The 26,900-nt window shown below is 43.1% G+C and overlaps 1 protein-coding gene across 3 annotated transcripts in view; it reads right to left on the bottom strand.

The window, feature by feature from the left end:
- LOC107372335 (laminin subunit beta-3) overlaps positions 1–26,900 on the bottom strand; it is a 143,632-nt gene that overhangs the window by 4,687 nt on the left and 112,045 nt on the right. Inside the window, exon 22 of one of the 3 annotated variants that reach the window (XM_054734789.2) lies at positions 19,370–19,535. The exons of the other annotated variants lie outside the window; for them this stretch is intronic. Coding sequence (XP_054590764.2) covers positions 19,524–19,535 — 12 coding nt within the window. The 3' untranslated portion in view covers positions 19,370–19,523. Of the gene's footprint in view, positions 1–19,369; positions 19,536–26,900 lie in introns of those variants that run through there. 3 annotated transcript variants of the gene reach the window in all.

The raw sequence follows: 26,900 nt of genomic DNA, 5'->3' as shown, positions 1-26,900 counted from the left end.
ATTTGGCAGATGCTTTTATCCAAAGCGACTTACAATTTATAACATATAGGGCATGTTGTGATCTGTGGGGCAAACCGGAGTACCCGGAGGAAACCCACGCATGCATAGGGAGAACACACAACTCCACGCAGAAAGGCCACAGCCGAGTTTCGAACCTGCAACCTTCGTGCTGCGAGGCAACAGTGTTATTAACTGCACCGCCATGCAGCCGCTTTGAATGCTACTTGAGCGTGAAATGTTTGTGAAAAACAATGTGAGTGCTTGTGACGTTTGTTTTGAGCCGGCACAGCCAGTTGCACGTCCTGGTCCCACCTCGAACCAATCAGAAACTCTGCTGGGAGGATCTCGTGAGGGGGAGGAGAAGCACCATGGTAACACCGAACAGGTGGGGCCGGCGAATGGGGAACTGCCAGCTGCAATGTCGGGAGGGAAAGAACTCCATCAGGATGCTCTTTTCTTCTTCCTCACCTGCTAACCGCCGGGCCAGGTGGATTGTCCCGGTGGTGGAGCGGTTTGGTTGCCGGACCTCTGTGGCCAAACTGGTCGAGGCGCTGAACCCGAATGAGCTGGTCAAGGCGCTGAGCCAGAAGGAGCTGGTTGGACTTCTTGAGGCTTCGGGCGCTTCAGGATCCGGAACTGAGGCAGGCCTCGGGCAGCTGCCTGAGGAAAAGTCGGCAGAGCTGGCGGAGCAGGTGAAGACTTTCAGAGAAGGCAGAGTTGAGGAGCTTCATCCTCTTTTTTCTTTGCTTCACACCTTTGTTGCATTGATGCCAATGCAGAGCCTTCAGGCACAATTGGCATGTCCAAAATGTCCTCCTTCTCTCTATCGGAGAGGTTGGTGAGGTTCAGCCATTGTGCACGTTCCTGAAGCACCATCATGCTCATGGCTTTACCCGTGGCCCTGACCGCGCAGCGCTGCACCCACAGGCAGATGTCGGTCAGCACGGTGATTTCCTCCCACACCTCCGGATCCAGTTTCGTATTCATGTCTTCACAGAGCTCAGCTTGGTATGCTGAGAGCATGGAGGAGACATTCAAAGCTCGACCCGAGAGGACGGCAGCCTTGTACACCCTCTCGTTCATCGCCAACTGGAAGCGATCCGCCTTTGCAGGGAGAGCAGGAGGTCTGGAGGAAGTTGTCGAGAGCCATGCGTGCAGGTGGGCTGCAACCAGCAGTTCCATCGGCGGCATGCGTAGCAAGCCTTATCCATACCCTCGAAGTCCAGCGAGGAGGCTCCTAGGACAGGAGACCTGAAGCTAAAAGGGTGCTTGTCCCAGGATGATCTAACCTCTTCGAGAAGATCCGGGAAGGTGGGCAGGAGAGGCTTTGCCGCCCTTGTGGCCCGAGGCAGCTTCTTTCCCTCGTGGTGGGATCTGACAACTTCAGTGACCACAGTGGGCCAGGGGATGTTGAGCCTGGTCGCAGCGCGTCGGCAGACTGACTGCATATCCAGGTGGGCGGCCGGAGAAACCGCTCCATCCCTGGGAGAGGACGGAAAGCTAGGCATGGAAGCCTGAGCGAGGGGGAGAAAAGCGTTGTCATCCTCGTCCTCCTCTGAAACGAGGAGTTCCGAAGTGTCCTCGTCATCTCTGTAGTCCAACTCTAACACGTCCTCGACGGGGTGGCTCGGAACAGCCAGTTTGAGCTGGGAGTCCCAGCAGGGCTCGGCACACGGTTCCGGCTCAAGAAGGGCATGTTCGTCGGCGTCCCCAGGCGGTGGTCCAGGGGCCGGCAGGCATGGGTCCTTCCCCGATAGGCTAGCTTGGCACGCTAGCCACCGGCGAAGGCTCTTCAGGGTGAAGCAAGCACAGCTCTGGCATGACCTGGGAACTTCTAATGCTAGTTGGGCGTGTTCCAGCCTGAGGCAGCCCGAGCAGACCTTGTGTGAGTCTTTGCTCGAGATTTTGTTCCCACAGGTACAGAGACCAGTTCCCGCGCCGTCAACTCCTCTGGTGCGAGGAGTGGCTTCCATGTGGACTAACTGGTGTGTTAGCCAGAGAACGAACAGGTGCACTGGAGTGTGAAACTGCTCGCTGTGCCCCAAACCTATGGTGAAGGTCAGGACCGAAGGACAGTAAGTTAGCATTCGGCGACGGAGTGAAAAAATAGCTGGCTCCGTCTGTGAACAGTTGAGCTAACTTACCTGAGAGATAAGCAACCACCGAAGTGAGAAGAGGTGATTGAATGACGCATGCGTTGGGACGCTTGCTACTTATAGTAGCAGGCGATGCATAAGTCATGGTCACTGGCCAATCAGGATTGGCGTATTGAGATAAGTGCTTCTGAGGAATCCGTGGAGGGGCGTATCCCATAGTGAGACATCAAAACAAATGTTTTTTTTTTTTTTTTACCGTGTCCTGTCTGGCTGTGAAGCAAGCAGAATTGATGTCTGAATGCTGGTGACAAGCCTTACAGATTTATTCTCAGGTGGAGCATCAAAGCGTTTGCTTTTAATGTCACGCCTGATACTTAAAACTTTATTGTTATTGTTGTTGAATGCTTTGTAATTCCGACCAGACACGGAGACAGAGGTGAAAGAGAAAGGAAGAGAAAAGGTGGAGAGAGAGAGGGGGGGGGGGGGGGTTATTCCACAAAAATAAACAATGAACAAGAGTCTGCTTCTAAACCTGCAGAAAAAGACAAAAAAAAACAAAAGGACACAAAAAAGGGACACAACAACAATACAACAAGATCTACCTATCACTGCGTCAACTTGATGAAAAAAAAAAACAAAAAAAACCAATATATATATATATATAATCAACATTGCTTAACTGAAGAATCACGATAATAAATCACAATGCATTAAGTGCCCCCCATAGTCTTAAGACATGTGTTGAACGTGCCCAAGCCCATACTTTTGAGAGCACCATGTGAGCACCTGTGTGTGTACACGCGCTTGTTTATTTAAGGTTTCTCTATAGGAGCGTCCAACAGAGAGTGTGAGGGACCACAGATCCGCCCCCCAAAGATGCGCAGGAGACGGGGGGAGCTCCAAGTCCCAGAGATCCAGGCGTTGCCCCAGAATGCAGGAACCCCAAGGAGACTGCAACCAGAAAGGCCCCCGCCCCCCTCGAGAGGCACAGAGGATCGCCCCGGGGGGCCACAACCAGCAGTCGGCAGAGTCCCTGGAGATATCAGCGGCAAGCCCACAGGCCCGCCCGCAGCCTCCCACCCCCTAGCCGGCCGAGCCCGGGACCCAGCGACCCGGGACCCAGGGGTGACCACCCCCGCCGCGGACCCAGCAGAGCCCAGGGACCCAGACCCCACCAGGCAGCCACCGGGATCTATCAGGCAGATGCCAAAATCTTAAACCCCCAGACCCGGTTGCCACAAACACTCAGGCAGACCATGGCACAAGCCCCCACACCAGGTGTGGCAGGGGGAGGGGGGACAAAGATCTATATCATCCAGAGAAGTTTCAGGAGAGGGGAGGACCCAAAGGCCCCACCTGACATATACAGTCATACACAAACACAGTCACACACTCCCTCCCTCATGCTCACACATGCACATACAACCCAAGACTTACAAAAATGCACGCCGGACACTCACTCATGCTCCCCATACACACCCTATTAACTCTGGTCCCGGTACTGCTGCACATGGGGTACAACCATCACCGGTAACCAGAGTTTGACCCTTTCTGCTGGGGTGCTGATGAGCAGGCTCCCCCGCCCAACGCTGAGCACAGCAACCCACCACCCCAGACCCCAACCAGACGGCCAGATCTCCCTCCTAGCCTCCAGCCTCAGGAAGCCTAGCAACAACAGAGGTGGCGAAGACCCCTAGTCTCCCTCCACCTGCTCCAATATAGTGTTGTGTGATCATGAGGTGTATTCCATGGCTGTGGTGAGTGGGCAGTGCGGGCATCATCCGGCATATGCCAGCTGATGCCACCGCACCACCCCACTTACACCCTCAGCCATCAGTGTCTAAGTGCGGTTTAAAATTGGAAGTGGGCACCGGCACTCGGGAGGAGGCTGAAATATCCCCCTGCCAAATGCCGTTGAATGTGCTCACTCCCAAGGCCCTAAGTGTGTGTTTGTGTGGAATGTCGTCAGTGGAAGTGTATAAGGTGCAAATAAAATTGGAGGGCAGGTTGCCACAGGAATGCGGAAATGGGGTCCATACCCGTACTCCCTGACTTGCCCACCCCCCAAGGTCCTATGTGTATGTTTGTGTGATGATGTGAGGGAGCAGGAGGAGAGAAATATGCGGGGATGGGGAGGAATGGCTGGTTGGGCTTAGCCCTCCAGGGAGCCAGCTCCCCTACTGGCCCCAATAGGCACCTCTGTTGTCAAACTGCCACCCAGGGCATGGAGACCCCAGCCCATCCTGCCAGGGCCCAAAGCAGCAGCATTACAGAGCCTCACGGAGTCCGAGGGCACCAACCCAGCCCCATCCCAGCAGAATATCTATGCCCACCCCTGCATTTGCACAACTTCCAGAATATATAAGACATGGGACATCCAGGTAAGGTTTGGTCCTCCCCGTCCTGGACCTCCCCCTCCCCTGTGATGGAACGGCAGAGGAGCCAAGGTCTACCTGATGCCCCCGAACCCGGGCCAGGCACTGTTGAGTGTTCCTGCCTTCTTCCCGGCAGCATACATGTCAGGACCCGACCCCCAAGGCCCCGCCCAGATCCCCACACGGGGCCGGCCACCCCCAAACCCCGAGCCCCCAGGCCCCCACCCAGACCCGCCTAGGGGTATTGCAGCCGCCAGGCAGTGACCCATGGCCGCCGCCAAGATCCCCAAGGGGCCCCACTCACAACCGCCAGTAGTCCACCCCCCGAGGCAACCCAAGCACCTCCAGAGGGGGGCAACAGCCCCCCAGTCCCAGACACCCCCAGTGAACCCACCTCCAGGGAACATCCGGATACTCCAAACTCAGACCCCACCCCACCCCCCCCACCCACACCATCCCGCAGGACAACATCAATGGCCCCCCACCCTCGCTATGTGATGGAACCGATCAAAGGAGCCCAGAGAGATTCATCAAAACAAATGTTAAGAAAGAGATCCTGACCTGCCTCCCTCTTCCAGTGTTAACAGTGTGATCAAAGTGCCACCTATTACCACACCATACCAGTTTATTTATCAAGCACATTTAAAAGTAGCATGTGAGCTCACCAAAGCGCCTCAAAGGTGATACAGTAACGACTAACAAGCCAGCACAAACAATGTATAACACATAAAAATAAAACGAGATGTCCAATCAGCTGATTGAGACAGTCAATGACACCAGATAAGGTAATACAGATTAAACACACAAAGAAAACTTAAATATTTAACACTAGTGTTGTGAGTCAATAAACATCAATGAAAGCTCTCAAAGCTCAAATTAAACCATTTCTGACTCAGGATTTAAAAGCCAGATCATAAAAGTGGGTATTGAGTCTGGACTTGAAAACCGCAAGAGTATGTGACTGGCAGATTTTGATGGACAGAGCATTCCAAAGTACAAGGGCAGCATGCACAAAGGCCTGTTTCCCGCTCGTTTTATATTTCACAGTGGGTGCACAGGCAGAAGGCCCCCGGGTCGACCCAGGACACGTTGGAGAGGTTACATCTCCAATCTGGTCCGGGAACGCCTTGGGGTCCTGCCGGAGGAGCTGGTGGACAAGGCCGGGGAGAGGACGGCCTGGAGCTCCCTAATTGGGATGCTGCCCCCGCGACCCGGACCCGGATAAGCGGAGGAAGACGAAGACGACGAAGATTGGAACTTTCTATTGCAGGGATTATGTGACACTTTGTATTAACTGAGAGACAAGAGAAATGAGAGTCACCTTTAAAACATTTAAGAAGATTTATTTCTAAACAATTTTAAAGAATTTTAAACAAGACTAACTCTAACTCTAAATGATGAATGGATCTGGTGTCAATGAGACTTGAGATGGATGGTGTATGTGTGAGTGATGTTGTAATCAGAACTCTCGTATCCAGAGAAGCAAGTCTGTATGATGTTGTGATGTTTTGCTTTTAGCTATGATCAGAGTTTGATTGGAGTTTCATAAACACATGAGACGCCATGTTGTCGCTCTACACATACCCTTGAGATGAGACCTCCATACAGATCCAGACTGCCAGGTCCTCGGACCCCCCTTTGGCACTGGTGCCGGTGAAACAGCGTCAGCAGTACGACAGACTAGTCTTTGGATTGTCTCCAGGTAAAAAGCGACAGTTGGTTCACTGCATCAGATGGACCCCCCTTGGGTCAGTGAGGTCAGCTTTTATTCTGAAAGGAACCATTGCTTGGTTGGTAAAATGCAACAGATTTTATCCAGCTTGTTGGTTCTTTGCTTAAAAAAGGAAGTCCAGGTGGCCGATCCGATACTTTGCTTAGCATGCGGTGAACTGCAGTGAACTGTAAAGAACTCAGAGAACTAAACTAAGATGGTGTGGGAACTGGTTTTATTAATCTGGATGTTTTGATTTCTGGTCGAATCAAAGTTGGCAGATGTATAAACACCACAGAGACTATGCCACGCTTCAGAAAGGAAGGTTCTGATTGGATGAGTAAACAATGTGTCATGCGTTTACATTACGTGTAATCAGAATGTCTAGTGCAGCTAGATTAAGTCATATTACTTATTAAAGCATATTAATCATAACATTGTCATTTCACAGATTGGCCAACATTATATTATTGACTAACACTTTGTTTGATTAGCTTTATTAAAAAATAGAGTTCTTTGATTTATTAAAAGGAAAGAGTCATTTATCTTCATTCTTCTCTTGAGCTGGAAAGAAAGCAGTTTCGAAGCGAATGCATGACCTTGAGGCAGTCTCATGCAGCTTAGTACTGTGTCAGAGGCATCTGTGGAGAGAGGGTAAATAACCTTCGGTGGAATGGCACCTCCGTCACTTACACAGGTCAGACCAATATGCAGGTGCCAGGCCATTTGGTGCTTTGAATGCAAGCAGCTGGATTTTTAATCATATTCTGAACAGAATAGGAAGCCAGTGGAGATGAGCCAAAACCGATGTGATATGACTCCACCTGTTTATATTACTCAAAAACCTTGCTGCAGCATTCTGAACAACCTGCAGCCTGTTTGTAGCCGAAAAAGGAGCACCAACAAGCAGTAATTTTGCATAGTCTAGACGGGAGGTAATGAAGGCATGAATCATTTATTCCAAATACCGACTGCTTCAACACCGGTTTCAGGCAAGTCAAATGGCAGAACTGAAAGAAACACGCCTTCATTACTGTGTTCATTTGTGGTACTATTGTAATTCTAGTGTCTAATTAGCACCAAGGCCGGTGACACATTGCTTAAAGTGCATCTTTAATGTTCTTTAAAATGGTAGAAAAACATCATCTAAGTTCAAAACATTATTTTGGTTATCCTTCCAGGTTTTCCGACAACTAGCAGGTGTTTTAAAATACTAAATCAAGGGAATTGGGCAGGGTTCACTAAAAAACTGGAGTTGCTTGACTCATTACGTACCTCAAGGAAAACTTAGAGACATGCTTGACTCTGGTTATTTTTAGCTGCTGAGGTAGCAACTAGTTTAACAATAGTTAATGTTTGTATTTATTTATATTCATTTATTTGGCAGATGCTTTTCTCCAAAGCGATGTACAATAGTTAACCTATAAGGCATGTTGTTATCTGTGGGGAAACCGGAGTACCCGGAGGGAGCCCATGCATGGATGGGGAGAACATGCAACTTCATACAGAAAGGCCACAGCCGAGTTTCAACCCTGCAACCTTCTTGCTGTGAGGCAACAGTGCTAACAACTGCCCCGCAATGAAGCCCAATGTTTGTATATGTTGGAGTTGTACAAACTCCTGTTTGTCTGGACATCGTGTTCATCGATTTCCACAACAGATAATTAATATGAGAAGCATGGAGATTAGATCATTTAAACGTAGAGGCGAAATGGGCTGGGGCTTTTTATCGGCACTGGTGTAACTGTGGCCCACCATGTTGGATGGGTCACCAGTCGCCCTCAGTGCATTCATTGGCCACATATAACATTCCATATGTACCTATGGTGATCTGAGAAATTTCTACAAATTTTATAATATAGCATTATTTTTCTAAGAATATTTTGATTTGGGGTGTGACCATTAAAATTATATTTACCAATTTTTCTTGAAAAACATTTTTAATCTGCTGATACAAAAAGAACAGCATTTTCTTCCACATGTTGACATTGCCATGTGAGAATAGTTTGGTAATTTTGTGACTATGTTTTAGGATTTTGTAAATCATTTGGTCAGTAAGTCATACAATGAAAGTCATCTTTTTTTAAATTGAAATAGCATTGAATTTAGAGACAATAATAAATAATAATATTCCCAATATACTATTGATGATCAGTTAATTTTTTGTAATCTTTAGATCAAATATGGATTTTAGAATGTTTTTTTCGGTCAGTTATGTTTTTTTTTTCGGTCAGTTTATGTATATATATATATATATATATATATATATATATATATATATATATATATATATATATATATATATATATATATATACATATATATATATATATGTATACACATAAACTCATATATATAATTTCTCCGTACTCTCCGAACACTTGGACTGTCCACTTATACTTGGAGATTATTTTAATTTTTGGATGGACACTTTAACAGACAGGCTCAGTACAGCTGGGACTAAGCGCAATTGGAAATCCACTAATATAGTTAAACAGTACATGAGTGATTATGGGCTTTGTGATGCCTGGCGATTTCTTCATCCTAACCGTAGAGAATATACTTTTTTCTCACACGTCCACCACTCTCATTCACGTTTGGATTATTTTCTAGTCAGCAGCTCATTGTTGGCTGACATTTCAGACACTGAGATACACCCCATAGTTGTCAGCGACCATGCTCCGGTTTCTTTAACTCTGATAAACAAGAAGACAATCCCACCAAACAAAAACTGAAGGTTTAATACATCACTGCTTAAAGACAAAGGTTTTATTGATTTTTTTTTTTAAAAGGAGTGGGCTTTATATTTAGAACATCATGACCTGCCTGGAACAACAGCATCTATTCTCTGGGAGGCAGGAAAGGCAGTGATGAGAGGTAAAGTAATCTCTTTCTCATCACATAAGAAAAAAACAGAAAACAAATGTATTCAGGAGTTAGAAGAAATCATTAAGTCTTTAGAGGCATCCACAGAAGAAGAGTTACTGAGCAAATTACGTAAAGCTAAATTAGAACTTCTTGGAATTATTGACAAAAAGACACAATTTTTAGCACAAAGACCACGAATAGAAAACTTTGAACATAGTAATAAATCTGGTAAATTTTTAGCTAGCCAGTTAAAAATTAATAAAGAGAAAACTACCATATCTGCTGTTAAAGACTCAACCAGTGTTGCCAACTTAGCGAATTTGTCACCATTTCTAACGCCTTTTCAGACCCCCTTAATGATATTTTTTCAAAAAAGCACCTAGCGACAATTCTGGTGACATTTCTGACCCCCCTCAGCTACTTTGACTACAACTTTGTAGCAGACTTTACCTGCATATTAGCAATGCATCTGAAGCGACAGGACCGTCGTCCTTCCAGAGGATCAGAAAGAAAATGATCTGCGCATGTGCAAGCAGCATGATCACGCTACCCCCGTTGGCCAATCAAACCTTTTGTGGGTTTTCACAAGTCCATTATTTGAGATAGCCACCTGAGCTACATAAAGGGCGACCGCTCCTTCCGTCATCCTGCCGCATTTCGGCAGCTGAGCTCGGCTGGCACCAGCATCTCACTCACACATGGCTTCTCACCACTTGTGGTGCATTCAAGGAACATTGGAACTCTATGATAAGTTCAATAACGTAGCACATTTAAAACTTTTATAAAAAAACAGAATAATACTGTAAGTCATTGGCAGTTTGCATGTAACGTTTCTGAATACTAAATATGACCTGCTTCTTTTTACACAAAAGTACTAAAAACAACAAAACCAAACAAAAACTATGTATATTATATATATATATATATATATATATATATATATATATATATATATATATATATATATATATATATATATATATATATATATATATTATCTTTTAGGACAATATATAGCACTGAATCACAACAGAAGAATACATCTCAAGGCACTTGAAGACCACAACAGAAAATTCATTTTAATTCAATCATACATACATTCCTATGAATTTAATATTTTTTGTGTTTAAGAGTTCCATTCTCTTCAGACAAAATATAAATATTCCTTCCATTTTTTGTGCCATCATTCCTTGATGTTTTAAAGGCTGCTGTTTTGTATTCTATGGGGTTTTTATTTTAATAAAGTATTAAAAAAGAAATTAAATAATTTTTTTAATAAAATCACGTGGGTTTTATTTGATGTACTCTACAAGACCGGTGATGTCATCACGCAATCCAGATGACGTCATTGCGTCGTATGCAAATTAGCACGTGACGTCATTCGGCGACATCTAGTGACTTTTGGGGGGAACTTCAGCTACTTTCAGTCAAAAACAGTTGGCAACACTAGACTCAACCGGTAATATAGTTTAAGACCCTGAAAGAATAAACAACACTTTCAGAGACTTTTACCAAACTTTGTACTCACCACAGATATACCCATCAGATAATGAGATCAACGAGTTCCTTGACAGGATAACACTTCCTAAATTATCAGACAGCCAAGTTACAGTCCTGGACTCACCACTAACATCAGCTGAGCTCCAGGAAGCCCTTAAATCCATGACTAATACGAAAGCTCCAGGTCCAGACAGGTTTCCAGCAGAGTTCTTTAAAGAATTCTGGATCATTCTGGCTTCAACATTTTTCAGAATGGTGAGGGAAATCGAAGTGTGGCAGATTACAGCCAAACATGAACTCAGCCAATATTAGTCTCTTGTTAAAACCAGGCAAAGACCCTGCATTTCCAACCAGCTATCGCCCAATTTCTCTTATTAATTTTGATCTCAAAATAATTTGTAAAGCCCTGGCAAAAAGATTAGAGAAGGTAACCCCCTTCATAATACACCCTGACCAAACTGGTTTCATTAAGGGTAGACAGTCATCCACAAACTCACGTAGATTACTTAATTTGATAGATTTCTCTTACAGTAGAAACATTCAAACTGTTATCTCTATATGCAGAAAAGGCTTTTGATAGAGTTAACTGGAAGTTCTTATTTGCAACTTTACATAAATTTGGTTTTGGGATATTCTTCATAAACTGGCTACAAACATTATACAGTTCACCAACAGCAAGTGTCAGGACAAAAGACCAAATATCAGCTAGCTTCTGTCTTCAGAGGGGGACCAGGCAGGGATGCCCACTCTCCCCCTCACTGTTCGCTATTTTTATCGAACCACAATTGCAATTTGCAATTAGGCAAACAACAGATATTAAAGGGATAAAGTGTAAGAAAACAGAAGATAAGATCAGTCTTTATGCAGATGATGTTTTACTCTTTCTCCAGAATTCTCAATCCTCTCTCTCCCATTCAATAGAACTGATAAACTCTTTTTCAAGAGTTTCAGATTACTCTATAAACTGGTTAAAATCCACAGTTCTACCGATTAATTTCTCTTTTGTCAATTTGCTTAATACACAATTGGAGTCAGGGAATATCACATACCTGGGAATTAATGTCTCTCCCGAGCTGGCAGATCTAACCAAACTAAACTACATCCCACTTTTAAAGAAAGTGGAAGAAGATCTTGCAAGATGGAAATCCTTACCAATATCACTCATGGGGAGAGTTGCTACAATTAAAATGATGGTCTTACCCAGAATAAATTACTTATTTTCAATGATCCCAAACAAACCTCCAGCTGACTGGTTTAAATCTCTGGACTCCTCAATTACTAAATTCCTTTGGCAGGATAAACCTCCACGAATTAGCTTGAAAACGCTTCAGAAGACCAAAGACAGAGAAGGACTGTCATGTTCCTGAGCTGAGGTGAGCACTCTCTCATTACTAACCAGCTCTGAGGCAATCTTCCACAGGTGAGGAGCGGAGGGAGCTGCGGGTGCGCCGAATCTCCAATCAGGAGGTCGGGTATAAAGGGAGGATGGAGACACCACACTACGCCTGATGAGTGCACCTGTTAGGTAGCCCCAGCCTCTTGACCTTGTTTGCTCGTTTTTGCTCGTTAGGATTTGACATTGGATTTTTGGCTCTGAACCTTGGACTGTTTATCTGGATTACGTTTTTTGGATTCTCCTCTGAACCCTGCTTGTTTGTTCTGTTCAGGATACTCCACGCTACACACTACTCTCGCCGCTCGAACCCTGGATTTCCAGAACCACGTCCCATCCTCCTCTACAACGCCTGCAGTTTTATCTCCGCTGCCTCACCTGCCTCAGCCCGCTGAGCTACCACCTACACTCACCTTGGCTACCCACCTTTCATCACTTCTTGGATTATTATATGGACTAAAGCCAAACGGCACACCCTCACTGGACTTTCCAGTGCGCCTTTTGTTCCTGTTTTAAAATAAAATAACTTTTCCTTACTCACCCATTGAAGTCGTGTTGATTCTGCATGTCTTGGGTTAAACACCTCCCTCGAGTCATGACAAGGACTGGATTTACCCAACTTTTATTATTATTTCTTAGCCAACAGGCTGCAATATATACCAAGATGGTTGCAAGATAACCCACTAGATGAGTCCTGGTTAGATATAGAAGAGACACTTTGCAATACGATAGAGCTTTCAGACTTACCATTTACATGTATTAGCTCAAGCATAAGATAACATGAAGGCTTCAAAAGTATTAGTATCAGCATCTCTCTGACAGCATGGTGAGAGTATCTAAAAATGACAGACGCACACCTATCTGGAATAATCCTGACATTTTGCAAAATAACCAAATGATGAACCTTCCGGACTGGAAAAATAAAGGGATCCTACACCTGGAAAACATGTATGAAGGATTGGACTTCATCCCATTTAATTGAATAGTCTCCCAATTTGGAATCAATAAGAATAGCTTTTTAGAATATCACCAAATTAAATCTGTAATCAAACAAAAATTTAAGCTCAATGAAATAGAATTAAAAAGACCACCAAGGGTATTAGACTTCTATAATCTCAACACCCCCCCCCCCCCCCCCCAACTACAGTCTAAAGTTTATAGGACACTGTCGAAAATAGACGATAAAAATTGCAATCCCTATTGAAAAATGGGAGGTGGATCTATCAGTCAGCTTTGACCAGAACTTCTGGTCCCAAACTTGATTAATTTTTTTTTAAATGATCAGACACCCCAATTTATAATTAATTCAGTACAAAATTCTACACAGAGTACACTATACAGGTCATCGGATGTTCAAGATGGGGTTTGTGTCATCTGACACCTGTACACACTGCACAAACAACATTCCTGACAATTACATTCACGCATTGTGGTCCTGTCCACCTGTCCAGGAATTTTGGGGTAGAGTATGTGAGGATCTGTAAAAATGTCTGAAATGTCGTATCCCAACTTCCCCCTCTCTTTGTTTACTGGGAAAGCTGGACGATGTCCCGAATGAAACTTCTTTGGTTCACGTGGTTCTGACTGCCATATGCATCGCTAAGAAAACTATCTTGAATTGGAAAAATAGAGAAACTCTCTGCATTAACCAGTATAGAAATCTTTTGTTAGATCATATTACACTTGATTTAGCCTCTGCTTCCACTTCAAATAAATCTCTCTGGGCTCCTTTGATTGGTTCCATCACATAACGATGATGGGGAACCATTGATATTGTCCTGCGGGATGATGTGGTGGTGGGGTGGAGGGTCTGAGTTTGGAGTATCCGGATGTTCCCTGGAGGTGGGTTCACTGGGGGTGTCTGGGACTGGGGGGCCGTTTCCCCCCTCTGGAGGTGCTTGGGTTGCCTCGGGGGGTGGACTACTGGTGGTTGTGAGTGGGGCCCCTTGGGGATCTTGGCGGGAGCCATGGGTCACTGCCTGGCAGCTGCATTGCCCCTGGGCGGGTCTGGGTGGGGGCCTGTGGGCTCGGGGTGGCCGGCCCCGTGTGGGGATCTGGGCGGGGCCTTGGGGATCGGGTCCTGATATGTATGCTGCCGGGAAGAAGGCAGGAACATGCAGCAGTGCCTGGCCCAGGTTCAGGGCCCTTGGGTAGGCCTTGGCTCTTCTGCTGTCCCATCACAGGGGAGGGGGAGGTCCAGGAGGGGGAGGACCCAACCTTACCTGGATGTCCTATGTCTTAAATATTCTGGAAGTTGTGCAAATGCAGGGATGGGCATAGATATTCTGCTGGGGTGGGGCTGGGTTGGTGCCCTCGGACTCTGTGAGGCTCTGCAATGCTGCTGCTTTGGGCCCTGGCAGGATGGGCTGGGGTCTCCATGCCCTGGGTGGCATTTTGACAACAGAGGTGCCTATTGGGGCCAGTGGGGGAGCTGGCCCCTGGAGGGAAAAACCCAACCAGCCATTCCTCCCCATCCCCGCATATTTTTCTCATCCTGCTCCCTCACATCATCACACAAACATGCACATAGGACCTTGGGGGGTGGAAAAGTCAGGGAGTGCGGGTATGGACCCCATTTCCACATTCCTGTGGCAACCTGCCCCCCAATTTTATTTGCACCTTATACACTTCCACCGACGACATTCCATGCAAACACACACTTAGGGCCTTGGGAGTGAGCACATTCAACGGCACTTGGCAGGGGGATTTCTCAGCCTCCTTGTCACGGCTGCCAGCCTTGAGTGAGGAGCAGGAGCCAAGATCACCAAGCTCCAGTGAATCAGCCTGACACGCGCTTCCTTCTCCTCTCTCCCGGGCTGCTGTGGAGCACAGCTGACCTGATGATCTACCTGATGAAGCAAACACCTGCATAAAAGGGCTGTGCCTTCAGCAGTCTGGTAGGCAGCAGTGCAGGGGTTCTGCTGTCCTCCTGGTTTTTGTGTGTTTTCAACCCCTTTCGTTTAGACACATTTGGATTTGTTAGAGTTTTAAACTGTGATAGTTTTAACTCTTGGTGATAAAGTTTGGATGATCCAGGGGGATCTTTTGTGTGCTCGGTTTTTTGTAAAGGTTAACTTGGCTTGTGCAATTTTACTGACTTCGGTTTTAAACACCTTCGTGTGGGTAAAGCTTTTTAAAATAAGCTTTTACCAGGTGTTTTAATCAGTAAATTGTTTGGGACTTTTATCAACTTCGGGCTTTTAGAACACCTTCATTTCGGTAAACTTTTAATATAAGTTTCTACCAGGTGTTTTTATAGTTGATAATTCGTGATGTTAACCTTTTAGAGAGATCTGTTTGCTTGTGTTTTAATACCTTTTGTATGAACAAACCCATTTTAAACTCCGCCGCCAGTTCTTATGTTACCCCCATCCTTCACATTTTTACCAACACATGTCGGGGATGTAACACTCCTCTCGAGTGCCGGTGCCCACTTCTATTTTTAAACTGCACTTAAGACACAGAGAGCTGTGGGTGCAAGTGGGGTGGTGCGGTGGCATCAGCTGGCATAGGCCAGACAATGCCCGCACTGCCAGCTCACCACAGCCATGGAATACACCTCATCAACACACAACACTATATTGGAGCAGGCGGAGGGAGACTAGGGGTCTTATCACACCTCTGTTGTTGCTTGGCTTCCTAGGGCTAGAGGCAAGGAGGGAGATCTGGCCGTCTGGTTGGGGTCTGGGGTGGTGGGTTGCTGTGCACAGCGTTGGGCGGGGGAGCCTGCTCATCAGCACCCCAGCAGAAAGGGTCAAACTCTGGTAACCGGTAATGGTTGTACCAATGTGCAGCAGTACCGGGACCAGAGTGAATAGGGTGTGTATGGGGTGCATGAGTGGGTGTCATTTTTGTAAGTCTTTGGTTGTATGTGCATGTGTGAGCATGAGGGAGTGTGTGGCTGTGTTTGTGTATGACTGTATATGTCAGGTGGGGCCTTTGACTCCTCTCTTCTCCTGGGACTTCTTTTGATGATATAGATCTTTGTCACCCCTCCCCCTGCCACACCTGGTGTGGAGTGTGGCGCCTTGGTCTGCCTGAGTGTTTGTGGCTCCCGGGTCAAGGGGTTTAAGATTTTTGGCGTCTGCCTGATCAATCCCGGTGGCTGCCTGGTGGGGTCTGGGTCCCTGGGCTCTGCTGGGTCCCTGGCGGGGGTGGTCGCCCCTGGGTCCCGGGCTTGGCCGGCTAGGGGGTGGGAGGCTGTGGGCGGGCCTGTGGGCTTGCCGCTGATATCTCCTGGGCTTCTGCTGGCCGCTGGTTGTGGCCCCCCGGGGCGATTCTCTGTGCCTCTCGAGGGGGGCGGGGGCCTTTCTGGTTGCAGTCTCCTTGTGGTTCCTGTGTTCTGGGGCAGCGCCTGGATCTCTGGGACTTGGAGCTCCCCCCGTCTCCTACACATCTTTGGGGGTCAGATCTGTGATCCCTCACACTCTCTATTGGACGCTTTTATAGAGAAACCTTACATAAACAAGCGCGTGTACACACACAGGTGCTCACATGGTGCTCTCAAAAGTATGAGCTTGGGCACGTTCAACACATGTCTTAAGACTGTCGTTGCCACTAAATGGACTATGATTTATTATCATGTGATTGTTCAGTTAAACAATGTTGAATTTATATTTCATCATCAGGCTGACACAGTGATAGCTTGTTCCTGATGTATTGTTGTTGTGTCCCATTTTTTTCTATTCTTTCACTTTCTGCAGGTCTAGAAGCAGACTCTTGTTCATTATTGTTTATTTTTATTTGTTTTATTTGGTCTAGGTATGCTCCATTGGAATCTCCGCAGCTCCTACCAGGACTCTGGCTAGCCAATCACAACTCTCTAGAGGGGTTTCAAACACATAAAGAGCTGTGATTGGTCCATAATGGTGGGCCAATCATAGTGCTCTATCTGCTTAGTGAAAAATCAGAGCTTTATCCGCTTTGTGGGCCAATCAGGGCACTCTATATGCCTGGTGGGTGGGATGATGCAACAGAGTGGAACAAGAGTATGTCACATTCATTGTCCAGTGGAATACGGAGATCATTTGAAAGACAACTGTAGAACCCGCCCCACAACCGAGAGCCGTCAATGGAGCGTGGCCAGACTAAATAATACACTTATTTAGTCTGGCTTGCCAGGCTAATTGTTTCCACCTTCGCCAAACATATAGGTTATGTTGGTCAAAGACACCAGGAGGTAGGGTTGGTTTACATTTCAGGGTGAGTACTTTAAGCTTATTCCAATCTGAAAAGTCAGTGATCAGTTTGTTGACTGGATCCATATCTGTTTGAGTTGAACAGAAAAAAACATCTTGTTTTATTTCAGGGTCATTGGGGTCACAATCTTCCTCAAATTTGAGTTGATTTGTTTGCCAAGGTTGCTGCAGATCCCACAAGATATCAGGTCCTCTTAACCATGTTTCAGTGTTCAACAGTTTAGTCATTGAAACATCTCAAGAAGTGATATCGGTTGGATTTTCTTTGATGGTAATGTAGTTCCACTGTTCTGGGTTTGATGCTTGTCGGATCATTGTGATTCTGTTTGCCACAAATGTTCGAAATCTTTGATTTTCATTGTTAACGTATTTGTGAACCGTGCAACTGTCTGACCAAAAGTAAGATTTTTCACACTGGAGTTGCAACTCAGCATTTATCAGTTTATCCACTTCTGTTGCGAGGACAGCTGCTGTGGATTCTAGACGGGGAATCGTGATTGTTTTTAGTGGTGCCACTCTGGCTTTGCTAAGCAGGAAAGAAATGTTTATTTGACCTGTTTGATTTTCCAGTCCCAATTAGCTTACTGTGCCATATCCATTATTGCTGTCATCTGCAAAATGAAGTTGAGCTTTGACAGGTGTTCCAAACTCTGCATGCTTGATGCATCTTTCTGCTTGAAATGAAGGCAAGTTTTCCAGTTCTGCTAACCAGTCGATCCATTGTTGTTTGATTGGTTGTAGAATTTCTTCATTCCAGCCGTGGTTTCTTCGGCATAGCTCTTGTAAAAGAAGTTTAGCCTTGAGCACGGTTGGCACTATGTAGCCGAGAGGATCACAGATGGAAGCAACTACAGACAGCATTCCACGGCGGGTATGTAGCTTTAATTTATCATTCACAGAGAAGACTGTTAGGTATTTTTAATTGTTCATTATTGTTGTGAAATCTTTTCCTTTGTCTATGTGAAGAGTTCATTCACCTTTGCTGCTTAAATGTGGTTAGGAAAAAACCCTGACCTAGTTATTTGTTTTCACGTTTGGGTGTTTTAGGAAACTCTTTTCTGCTTTAGGCATTTTGATCCAGTATCTGAAGTTTTCCTGTGCATTCTAAGACCAAGATGTTATTCCAAACTGGTCAGGCAGGGGTTTCACGCTAATGGTATTTCTGGGTGTGTATGTGCAAATAAAAACCCCTCCACAGCTTCGGCTCCTTTGTGAGAGGAAAATGGCTTCCGTGTTGTACGGTCTGATTCTCTCACCCTTTGCAGAGTGTCACACTTTGCAGAGTTTGTTGTCTGTTTAAGGTTTGTTACAATTTACTAAATTAAGAATCTAATCCATCTGTGTGTGTGTTCTGACTTCCTTTAAGGTAATTTAAGTTTAAGGTAATATAACAACAATAGTATAAATTAAATTGTGCAACATATTCTTTGGAGAATGCTAAATTAAATTACCTAACATTAATTGGTGGAGGATGCTAAATTAAAATACCCAATAAAGACGAGATGATCACTCGGACTCTGTAGTCCCAATGCTCTTTCAGTTGGAAGCTGGTCTTTGTCCAAATCAAGCACTTTGACATGTTCGGAATGGTCTTGTGCAGATATTACGTGAAGTTTATTCCGATTATTGCTACAGACCACAACATGCCCCATAGGTTATAAATTGTAAGTCGCTTTGGATAAAGCACCCTTTTATCTAAGTCTCCTTGCTCACAGAAGAACAGAAGAACGAATATTTTTAAAATTAAATATGAACTTCTAAAATTTACAAGCTAGATAATCATTAAATAAATGTTTGTTTATTGCTACTTATAATAATTATAAATGATGAAATGTTTCATTAATCTGCGCTCAATGATTGTTTCAGCATGTTTACTTGACAACATGCATAACAATGGTCATAACATTTGCACTCACACAAGTACAAAGTAAGGTAAAGTTAAGTCCATGACACATAATTAAACTTTTACCCAGATCAGAGCCTCCGGATCATAGAAGGTGTGTGTTTCTGAGATTCTTGGTAACATCCAAACTTGTCAACCTTTGGTTGGCTACACAATCATAACCTGGGAACATTAAAATCAGATCACGCTGGTGATTCTTGAGTTCTAGAGAAGCTTCAGACCGGCCACCTGAAGCACACCTCTTTAACCCACTAAAGATTTTGACACGTCGTCAAAATCTTTTTGCACCAGCAAAACTGATACAACATAATAATTCCTGCAGAATAAGGTGATATTGTTTAGACTCCTTGAGTCCCAGACACTCGGTTCCATCCATCTGTCGTGACCCGAGACATCTCTGGACTGAAAGGATTGGTACCACGGTATTCTTCAGCCCTCTGGTGCCAGCGGTCATCCGACCTCTCTGACTTTTGGATCCATCAAGAGGGTCTCTGAAAACGGGTAATGTAGACACACAGATAGCGTCTGATGTGGGTTTTTGATAACAATCAACCTCATAGCTTAACGCAAACCAAACTCTTTTACATCCAGAACGCAGCTCTCCGAGATATGGAAATTCTGACCAACATTGCATTCACACATAGGTTCCAGATATCACCTTTAGTTCCATCCACTCACAGTAAATAATAGTTAACCAGTTTGTCAAGTTTGAATTGTTTGTAAAATAAATTCTTACCTTTGTAAACCTGACTGTTTTCTGAATCAAAACGAAGTGTGTACAAATCCCCTAATAAATAAAGAATCATAGAATCTTCTGATTAAACACAATAAAGACCAGGCAGGGTGATATTCTATATTTAGATAGAGTATCACAGCTTATTGGTAACAAGTAGAGTTAATATTTATTGAGCTCCTGAAGTACTCAATTTACCTAACCCTACAATACTGATAGGCCATTGTAGAGGGGGATTTTAACATTCATGTAGACATTGAAAATGATAGCCTCAATGTAGCCTTTAGTAATATCTTAGACTCAATTGGTTTTACCCAAAGAATACATAGCTCCACCCATGCCTGCCATCATACATTAGACCTTGTGCTGACTTATGGCATAGAGTGTGAGGAAATAACGACATTTCCACATAATCCAATCCTCTCGGACCACTTTTTGATATCTCTGTAGTTATGCTGCTATAGGCTTAGACTGCTGGAGGATATATTGACCACTTTCCACACTCTACTGCTTTCTTCTACAATCTGCTCTTTAACTGCATTATTTCCTGCTATTTCAGCTGTTAACTTTATTTTTTTCTCTAAGTGTTTTTCTCCCCAGAAGAAGCTACAATGATGTTCTGCTGAGCTGTGGTAGCCTCATGGAGGGGGCCATCGGCTAGAACACTGCTGTTAACCACTTAAACATTCTCCCTCTCCTGATAATAACATTTTACTCTTTTTGACATTGAATGTGCTACTACTAGTTTACCCGTTTAATTATAGATTCACTAGGATAAATACAATAAAGTTTATCTCTCATAAAATAGAATATTTACTAAGAAATCACAATGTAACCATAGACACATTACTTGTATATATGTTGTGTGTGTGTGTGTGTGTGTGTGTGTGTGTGTGTGTGTGTGTGTGTGTGTGTGTGTGTGTGTGCGCGCACTTATGGTTTGCGAGACCTATTTGTCAGGTTACACACCAGCATTATGAAACCAATAGGTTTATGAGACCATTTTTGATGGTCTCGTAATTCATGACTTTTAAAGTGTTGTAATCTTTGAAAAATTAAAAAGTAAACATTGTTAATATATTATTACAAACTTTGTAACAGCCATTATCATCTTATTTAGTTATTTCAGCAACTTAACCTTCCTTTAGTGTTTTATAGCCAATTAAAAAATTGGTTTTGTAAACCATATCGTGTATGTTGTGTACAATATCAGAGCCCCCTGCTGGTAGAAAACTGCATAGCAGGGCTGATACAACCGATACAACTTAGCACCTCAGCAGCAGGACTTCTCCGGGCTTAACACTGACTTCTCGCTAAAAAATATAAATTGCCATAATTTCATCATCGAAGGACACAGAGTCACGAAAATTTTTCAATTCAATTCAATTCAAAAATACTTTATTAATCCCAGAGGGAAATTGATTAATTGATTTTTGTGGTTGTTTGTCATCCACTCCTAAACAGCAATCAATAGTCAAATGATGACATAATTAAGGCTCCACCCCCTCACCACAGAAAAAGTCAGGTTTACTCTGAAAGCTCCCAATTGTACCCTTTTGATCTAACCAATAAGAATCACAGCCAAATAACAGTTGACATGTTGGGCTCACTTAGCATCCAGTACTGTATCAACATTAGGGATGAGTACCGAATTCGGTACTTTTTAAGGTACCGACCGAATTCCACAGTACCGACCGAACACCGATTCACGTCATTTCAAACGGTGCCTCGTTTCGGTACTGCCAAGACAGGTGCGCATGCGCAAGAGCGTTATGTCGCCGGTCCCTGCGAGCCAGTTGTAAACAGAGCAAGCATGGTAGAAAGAAGAACGCACGCTAAAGCTTGGGTCCACTTCACTAAATGTGATGGGTAACTGGGTGATGAAACTAGCGACAGACAACGATCTAAGTGAGACATCCTCATCTTAATCTGCTCCAGTAGGTAAATAAAATGTTTAAGATAACGTTACCTTGATTTGTTAGCTTCCGTTTCGCTAATGGTGCGTTCGCTTTCTCCTCGGAACTCCGAATTTCCGACTAGAAGAACATGAACGCGCTCTAAAGTTTGGCTTTACTTTACTAAATGCGACGGGTGAATGGGTGAAGGTAAAACCAGCGACAACGATCTAAGTTTGATCCATCATCGTTTTAATCTGCTCCAGCAGCTAAATAAACTGTTAAAGATAACGTTAGCTTGATATGTTAGCTTCCATTGCCACCATTATCAGCTAATGGTGCGTTCGCTTTCTCCTCGGAAATTCTAACTTCCCAGTAGGAAAAATCATATGAAAAAGGACGGCAAAAGGAATGAAGATACACAGTAAATTTAGTTCACAGTAAAGATGTTTGCTTCAGTTTAATTATCAGCTTATAAAACTACAAGGACGAAGTTAAAATACAAACTTGTATGTTATTTATCATGATATTTATCAAATATGGTTATATATTGAGAAAAATATATATTTAATTATAAAAGAGAATTAAAATAATAAACACTCAAAAGTATCGAAAATTGGTACCGTTAAGTACCGGTATCGACTCGTAGGTACCGGGAATTAGTACCGGATCGATTCAAATGTCAAAGGTACCCATCCCTAATCAACATACTTTAATATAGAAATGTAATTCAAAGTTTAAAAAAGTCATGAGACATTGTACATTGCTTTATTAAAGCAGACTCCTGTCATCTGTTACCATTCCAACACAAGGAACTACAAATCACTTTAACCAAGTCTCATAGGAATGAATAAAAAAAGTAGAATATTGAGTCAATAACAGACTCCTGTTTTTGATCTTTTTGAACTATCTGTACTTAAAACTAGAAACAAGTTAAATTTGATTGAGCACGGGTTCACAACAGTCTCAGCCCGCGAACCGCCAGAGTCTATAAAAGGGAGACAAAAGTGAAACTTATCCTCTTTGTTATCCAGCTTAAGCTGGTGGTTGAAGAAGAGATACGCTCGGCTTTTGCCTTCGGACGTGTGGGCCGGTCGAGCTGCCTGAAATCAACGGAAAACGCCATCTAACCCGTTTGAACGACGAGGGACGTCTGCTTCGCTCAGAGGTTTTGCTCCTGCAAGTTTTTATTTCATTTTAACTTTTATCTTTCCCGTTTCTTCTAGACCAAAATAAGCGGTCGTAGCGCGAGACCGTTTCAAAATACCAACGCTTTTTCTCTATCTCCGGACCAAAACGCCACCCGGATTACCGTGAAGTAAGGTTGTTTCTTTTATTAATTTCTATGTGTTGAAAGCTGTGGCCACAGCTTTTAACAGATCATTAGATATTGCCTAGGAGTGACCTTTTCTTTTGTGTGTCTCTTGATGTTGTTTTCTGAGTTTTGTGAAGGAAGTTAGTATTTGTAAGTCACTAACTGTTTGGGAAAGTTGAAAAACTTTACACATCCAGGTCTCCTGTGGAATGCGAGAGGGAGGGGAAGGTCCCCCTCTCACACTCACACACACGCGCGCACCCACTCTCAGCAGAACAAAGGATCCCTTTTACACACACACACACACACACACACACACACACACACACACACACACACACACACACACACACACACACACACACACACACACACACACACGGTCTGATTTGATACACACATCTTTAGTACCTATATCTTCAATTTTATCACATTGTTATTATTCATTTATTTCATTAAATGTGTTAAAATTCAATCCAGTGGTGTCAAGCAACTTTGTTTTGTGTTGACTGAAAATTTCTGCTCCTAGACGGATTTATGACTTTCAGACAGACTAATCAGAGGTTTTGGATTTAATTAATTTTCCCTTTCTAATTAGAATGGGTGGTGCCCCGAAGATATCTAAGAACATCTTAATTGATTAATAAATGGGTAAATATTCCCATATTTACAGAATTTATTGAAGAATCCAAAAGTAAGTAAAGCTTACAAATTATTCGCTTACCTCATAACCCCAACAGAGAGGTCAATCATCTTCTGGCTAAATGGACTTACACACCCACATGTGAGACATCAAATCTATCGGCCATCCAAATATAAATCCATACATGCTTCCATCCATCCATCGATCCATCCATCCAACCAACCAACAGTCCATTTATCATTTCATTCATCCAACCATTCATCAATTCAATACTAAGTCTGAACATGTGTTAATCAGTTTCAGATATCAGCAAATGTTTCTAAATTCACAGTTCAGCCAATTGTAAAAATGTACTCATTAAACCATTCTCATTCAAATGCCAGCTGTTTAAAATTTAAAATTTCGAGTTTTTAATCAATGTTCAAAGATTCAAGTTTTTTGCTGTTTACGTTTAAAACAGACATCCAAATGCTCCCAAACATTCACAATCAAAGTCCACTGACTTACACACAAGTTTGGGAGCCAAGAGGAAACCAGCACTCTGGTCCCACGTCTGTTAAAAACCTCTAAAAGCTCTTAAGCTTCACTAAGCTTAAAGAACTAAAACCCATTTAAAAGCCATTAAACCATGAGAGAACTGTCACAGATCCAGTCTCTCCTTCCTCATGGCAGCTCTCCCTTTTATGCTGCTCTGGAGGTGATCAGCCCAAGTGAGTGCAGCTGTGCAGGTAGGAGGTAGAGGCAGCACTGATTGTCCTCTGCAATGTCAGATTTCTGAGGCAAACAGCAACGGCTGAAACAGTAAAGATTTAACTGTTAAACTTGTCAAACTGAAATAACAGGTGTTTAAACATTTTAGCTGTCCAGATTTTTATACAATGTTCACAGATTTCAGTTTTTTGCTATTTAGGATTATTTTTCTCCATTCTTCACTTACTTTTTGTGCTTTATTTGCTTGTTAGTGATTTTTGCTTCTACATCGTTTAACACATTTAGCTCATTTTGACAGTTTTGCTTACTTTCAGCTTCAGTTCAGCTATTAAGCTGATTCAGCTAACAGTTTAAGCTATCCAGCATTCAAACAGCATTTCTGTAAGAAATGCAATTGATCTAGTTATTATTCTGCTTCCGTACGTTTTTTGGCATTTAACTACTTCCACAATTCTTCAGCTATTTACACAATTTTGGTATCAAAACATTCAGCTCGTTCAGCTTATGCCGGCAATGACCATTGGTATTAAAATATTTTATACCTTTTGAGATATTCAGCTTTTTCTGCGATTTTTGGTCCCATTGAAATGAATGGGATTGCTCAATTTTCTGCTAATTCCTATCACTTTTTTGAACTCTTACTCGTATAGTTTAACTTTAACCTAAAGACTTAACTCAAGTTTCAACTAGGGCTGCAACAAACGATTATTTGGATAATCGATGAATCGGATGGGGTCTCGACACGATTAATCGATTAATCGGATTACATGGGGACATTTTTAAAAACTGCTAGGGAAACGTTATTTCTCTCCTTCCTTCACTTTATTAAACACAACATTATCAGAAAACAGTTCAATAGCAGAAAAACAACATGCCATCACCTAAATTGTCTTATAAGGTGTATAGACAGAGACCCTAAGCTACACCTATCTGTGACCTAAAATGCTTGGTCCAAGTTAAACAGCTTAAAGAGCAAGTCAACCCCTACCAGAGTCTAACTCCACTCCCACTTCATGTTTGAAAAATGCAACAAATGCTGTTGCATGGCACAGTGGTACTCAACCTTTTTTCACTGATGTACCCCCGTGATATATTTTTTTCAGCCAAGTACCCCTAATCAGCGCAAAAGCATTTTTGGTTGTAAAAAAAACAAGACCTTAAATAGGTGCATTCAGTGACTGATTTATTAAACTTTGAAACTGATAAACAAGTACAAAATTCAACCATTTGGGAAAAAAACTATTTTGAATATTTTAAATGTTAATACTCCATAACTAAATGTATTGGAAATATTTTTCATCACTAAAATGTGATTCTAAATAATTAATTGAAAACAGTCACCATAAAACCATTTAAAACCATAAGATTACCCATTGAAAAATCCATAAATGTGCAAAACACTGCACATTTTTTGTAGTATCTCTTGAACTATTTGGAAAATATATATATATATAACTAAAAATATATAAAAAAAATCAAATACAGGCCAAAGAAATGATTAAGCTAATTATAATTAAAGATTTGTGCTCATAAAAAGCATATCAACATAAAGTGTTCTCTTTTGGGATCATAGTATATCTGTTCTCTAAAAGAAATCATCAACGTCATTTTAAATAATTGCTAAAAACAAATGTAAATCTCAAAATATATTTTTAAAAATCAAAAAGAAGACTGAAATCTTAACATTACTGCACTGATCGGAGTGTTTTTACAGACTTTTTAGTGAGACACTGGGGCTTGTGCTTCACTGAGGATCTTTTTCATCCTTGGTGGCAGGGAGGCAACTGCTGTGATCAAGCTCTTTTTTAGACACAGTCTGCTTCTCTGATGTACCCCCTGGAGTTTCTTTACGTACCCCCAGGGGTACGCGTACCCACATTTGAGAAAGGCTGGCCTGGCAGACCGAGAGGGCGGAGCTGCTAACAAATACACGCACACTCAGGCTCACGACAGCATTGTGACATCATAATGTACCAGTTTACATCATAGCATACTTCTTAGCCAATAGCGGTGGCAGATTTAAATTAAAATACAGTGCAGAGTTTTTACCTGACAACGACACAACACTGCCAGTTTTAGGCAGAATATTAAAATTTTAACTAAGATGCACTGAAGTGCCAAATTATTGATGGCACGTGTCTGCAGCACGATTAGACACTCGTTTATTTAGTTTATAAGCAAAAAAAAGTTTATTTGGGGGTGACTTGCTCTTTAAGGGGAATTCTCATCTGTTTTGTTTGATCTCATCTGTAGACATTTATTATAACTGGGGATGTCAAACAACTAATTTTTAAATGTAATTAAACATAGGCTGTGACTTAATCAAAATTAATCACCATTTCCAAAAATTACTGAAAAAATCCCAAATAAAACAAAAGTAAATGAATGCCATCCTCCTTGTGATGATGCCCTGGGCAACTGCCATAAAGTCACATCAAGAAATGCTGCTGATCATTCCAATGAACCCAAATAGACTCACATTAGGCCACATGAAAGCAACTGAACCCAAAAATATATTAACCAGTATATAACTGCACTCACACAACACGCCTGCAGCAA

Source organism: Nothobranchius furzeri, chromosome 3 (genome assembly GCF_043380555.1).
Source record: "Nothobranchius furzeri strain GRZ-AD chromosome 3, NfurGRZ-RIMD1, whole genome shotgun sequence".
Taxonomy (NCBI): Eukaryota; Metazoa; Chordata; class Actinopteri; order Cyprinodontiformes; family Nothobranchiidae; genus Nothobranchius; species Nothobranchius furzeri.
This window is presented reverse-complemented; position numbering and strand designations above follow the sequence as displayed.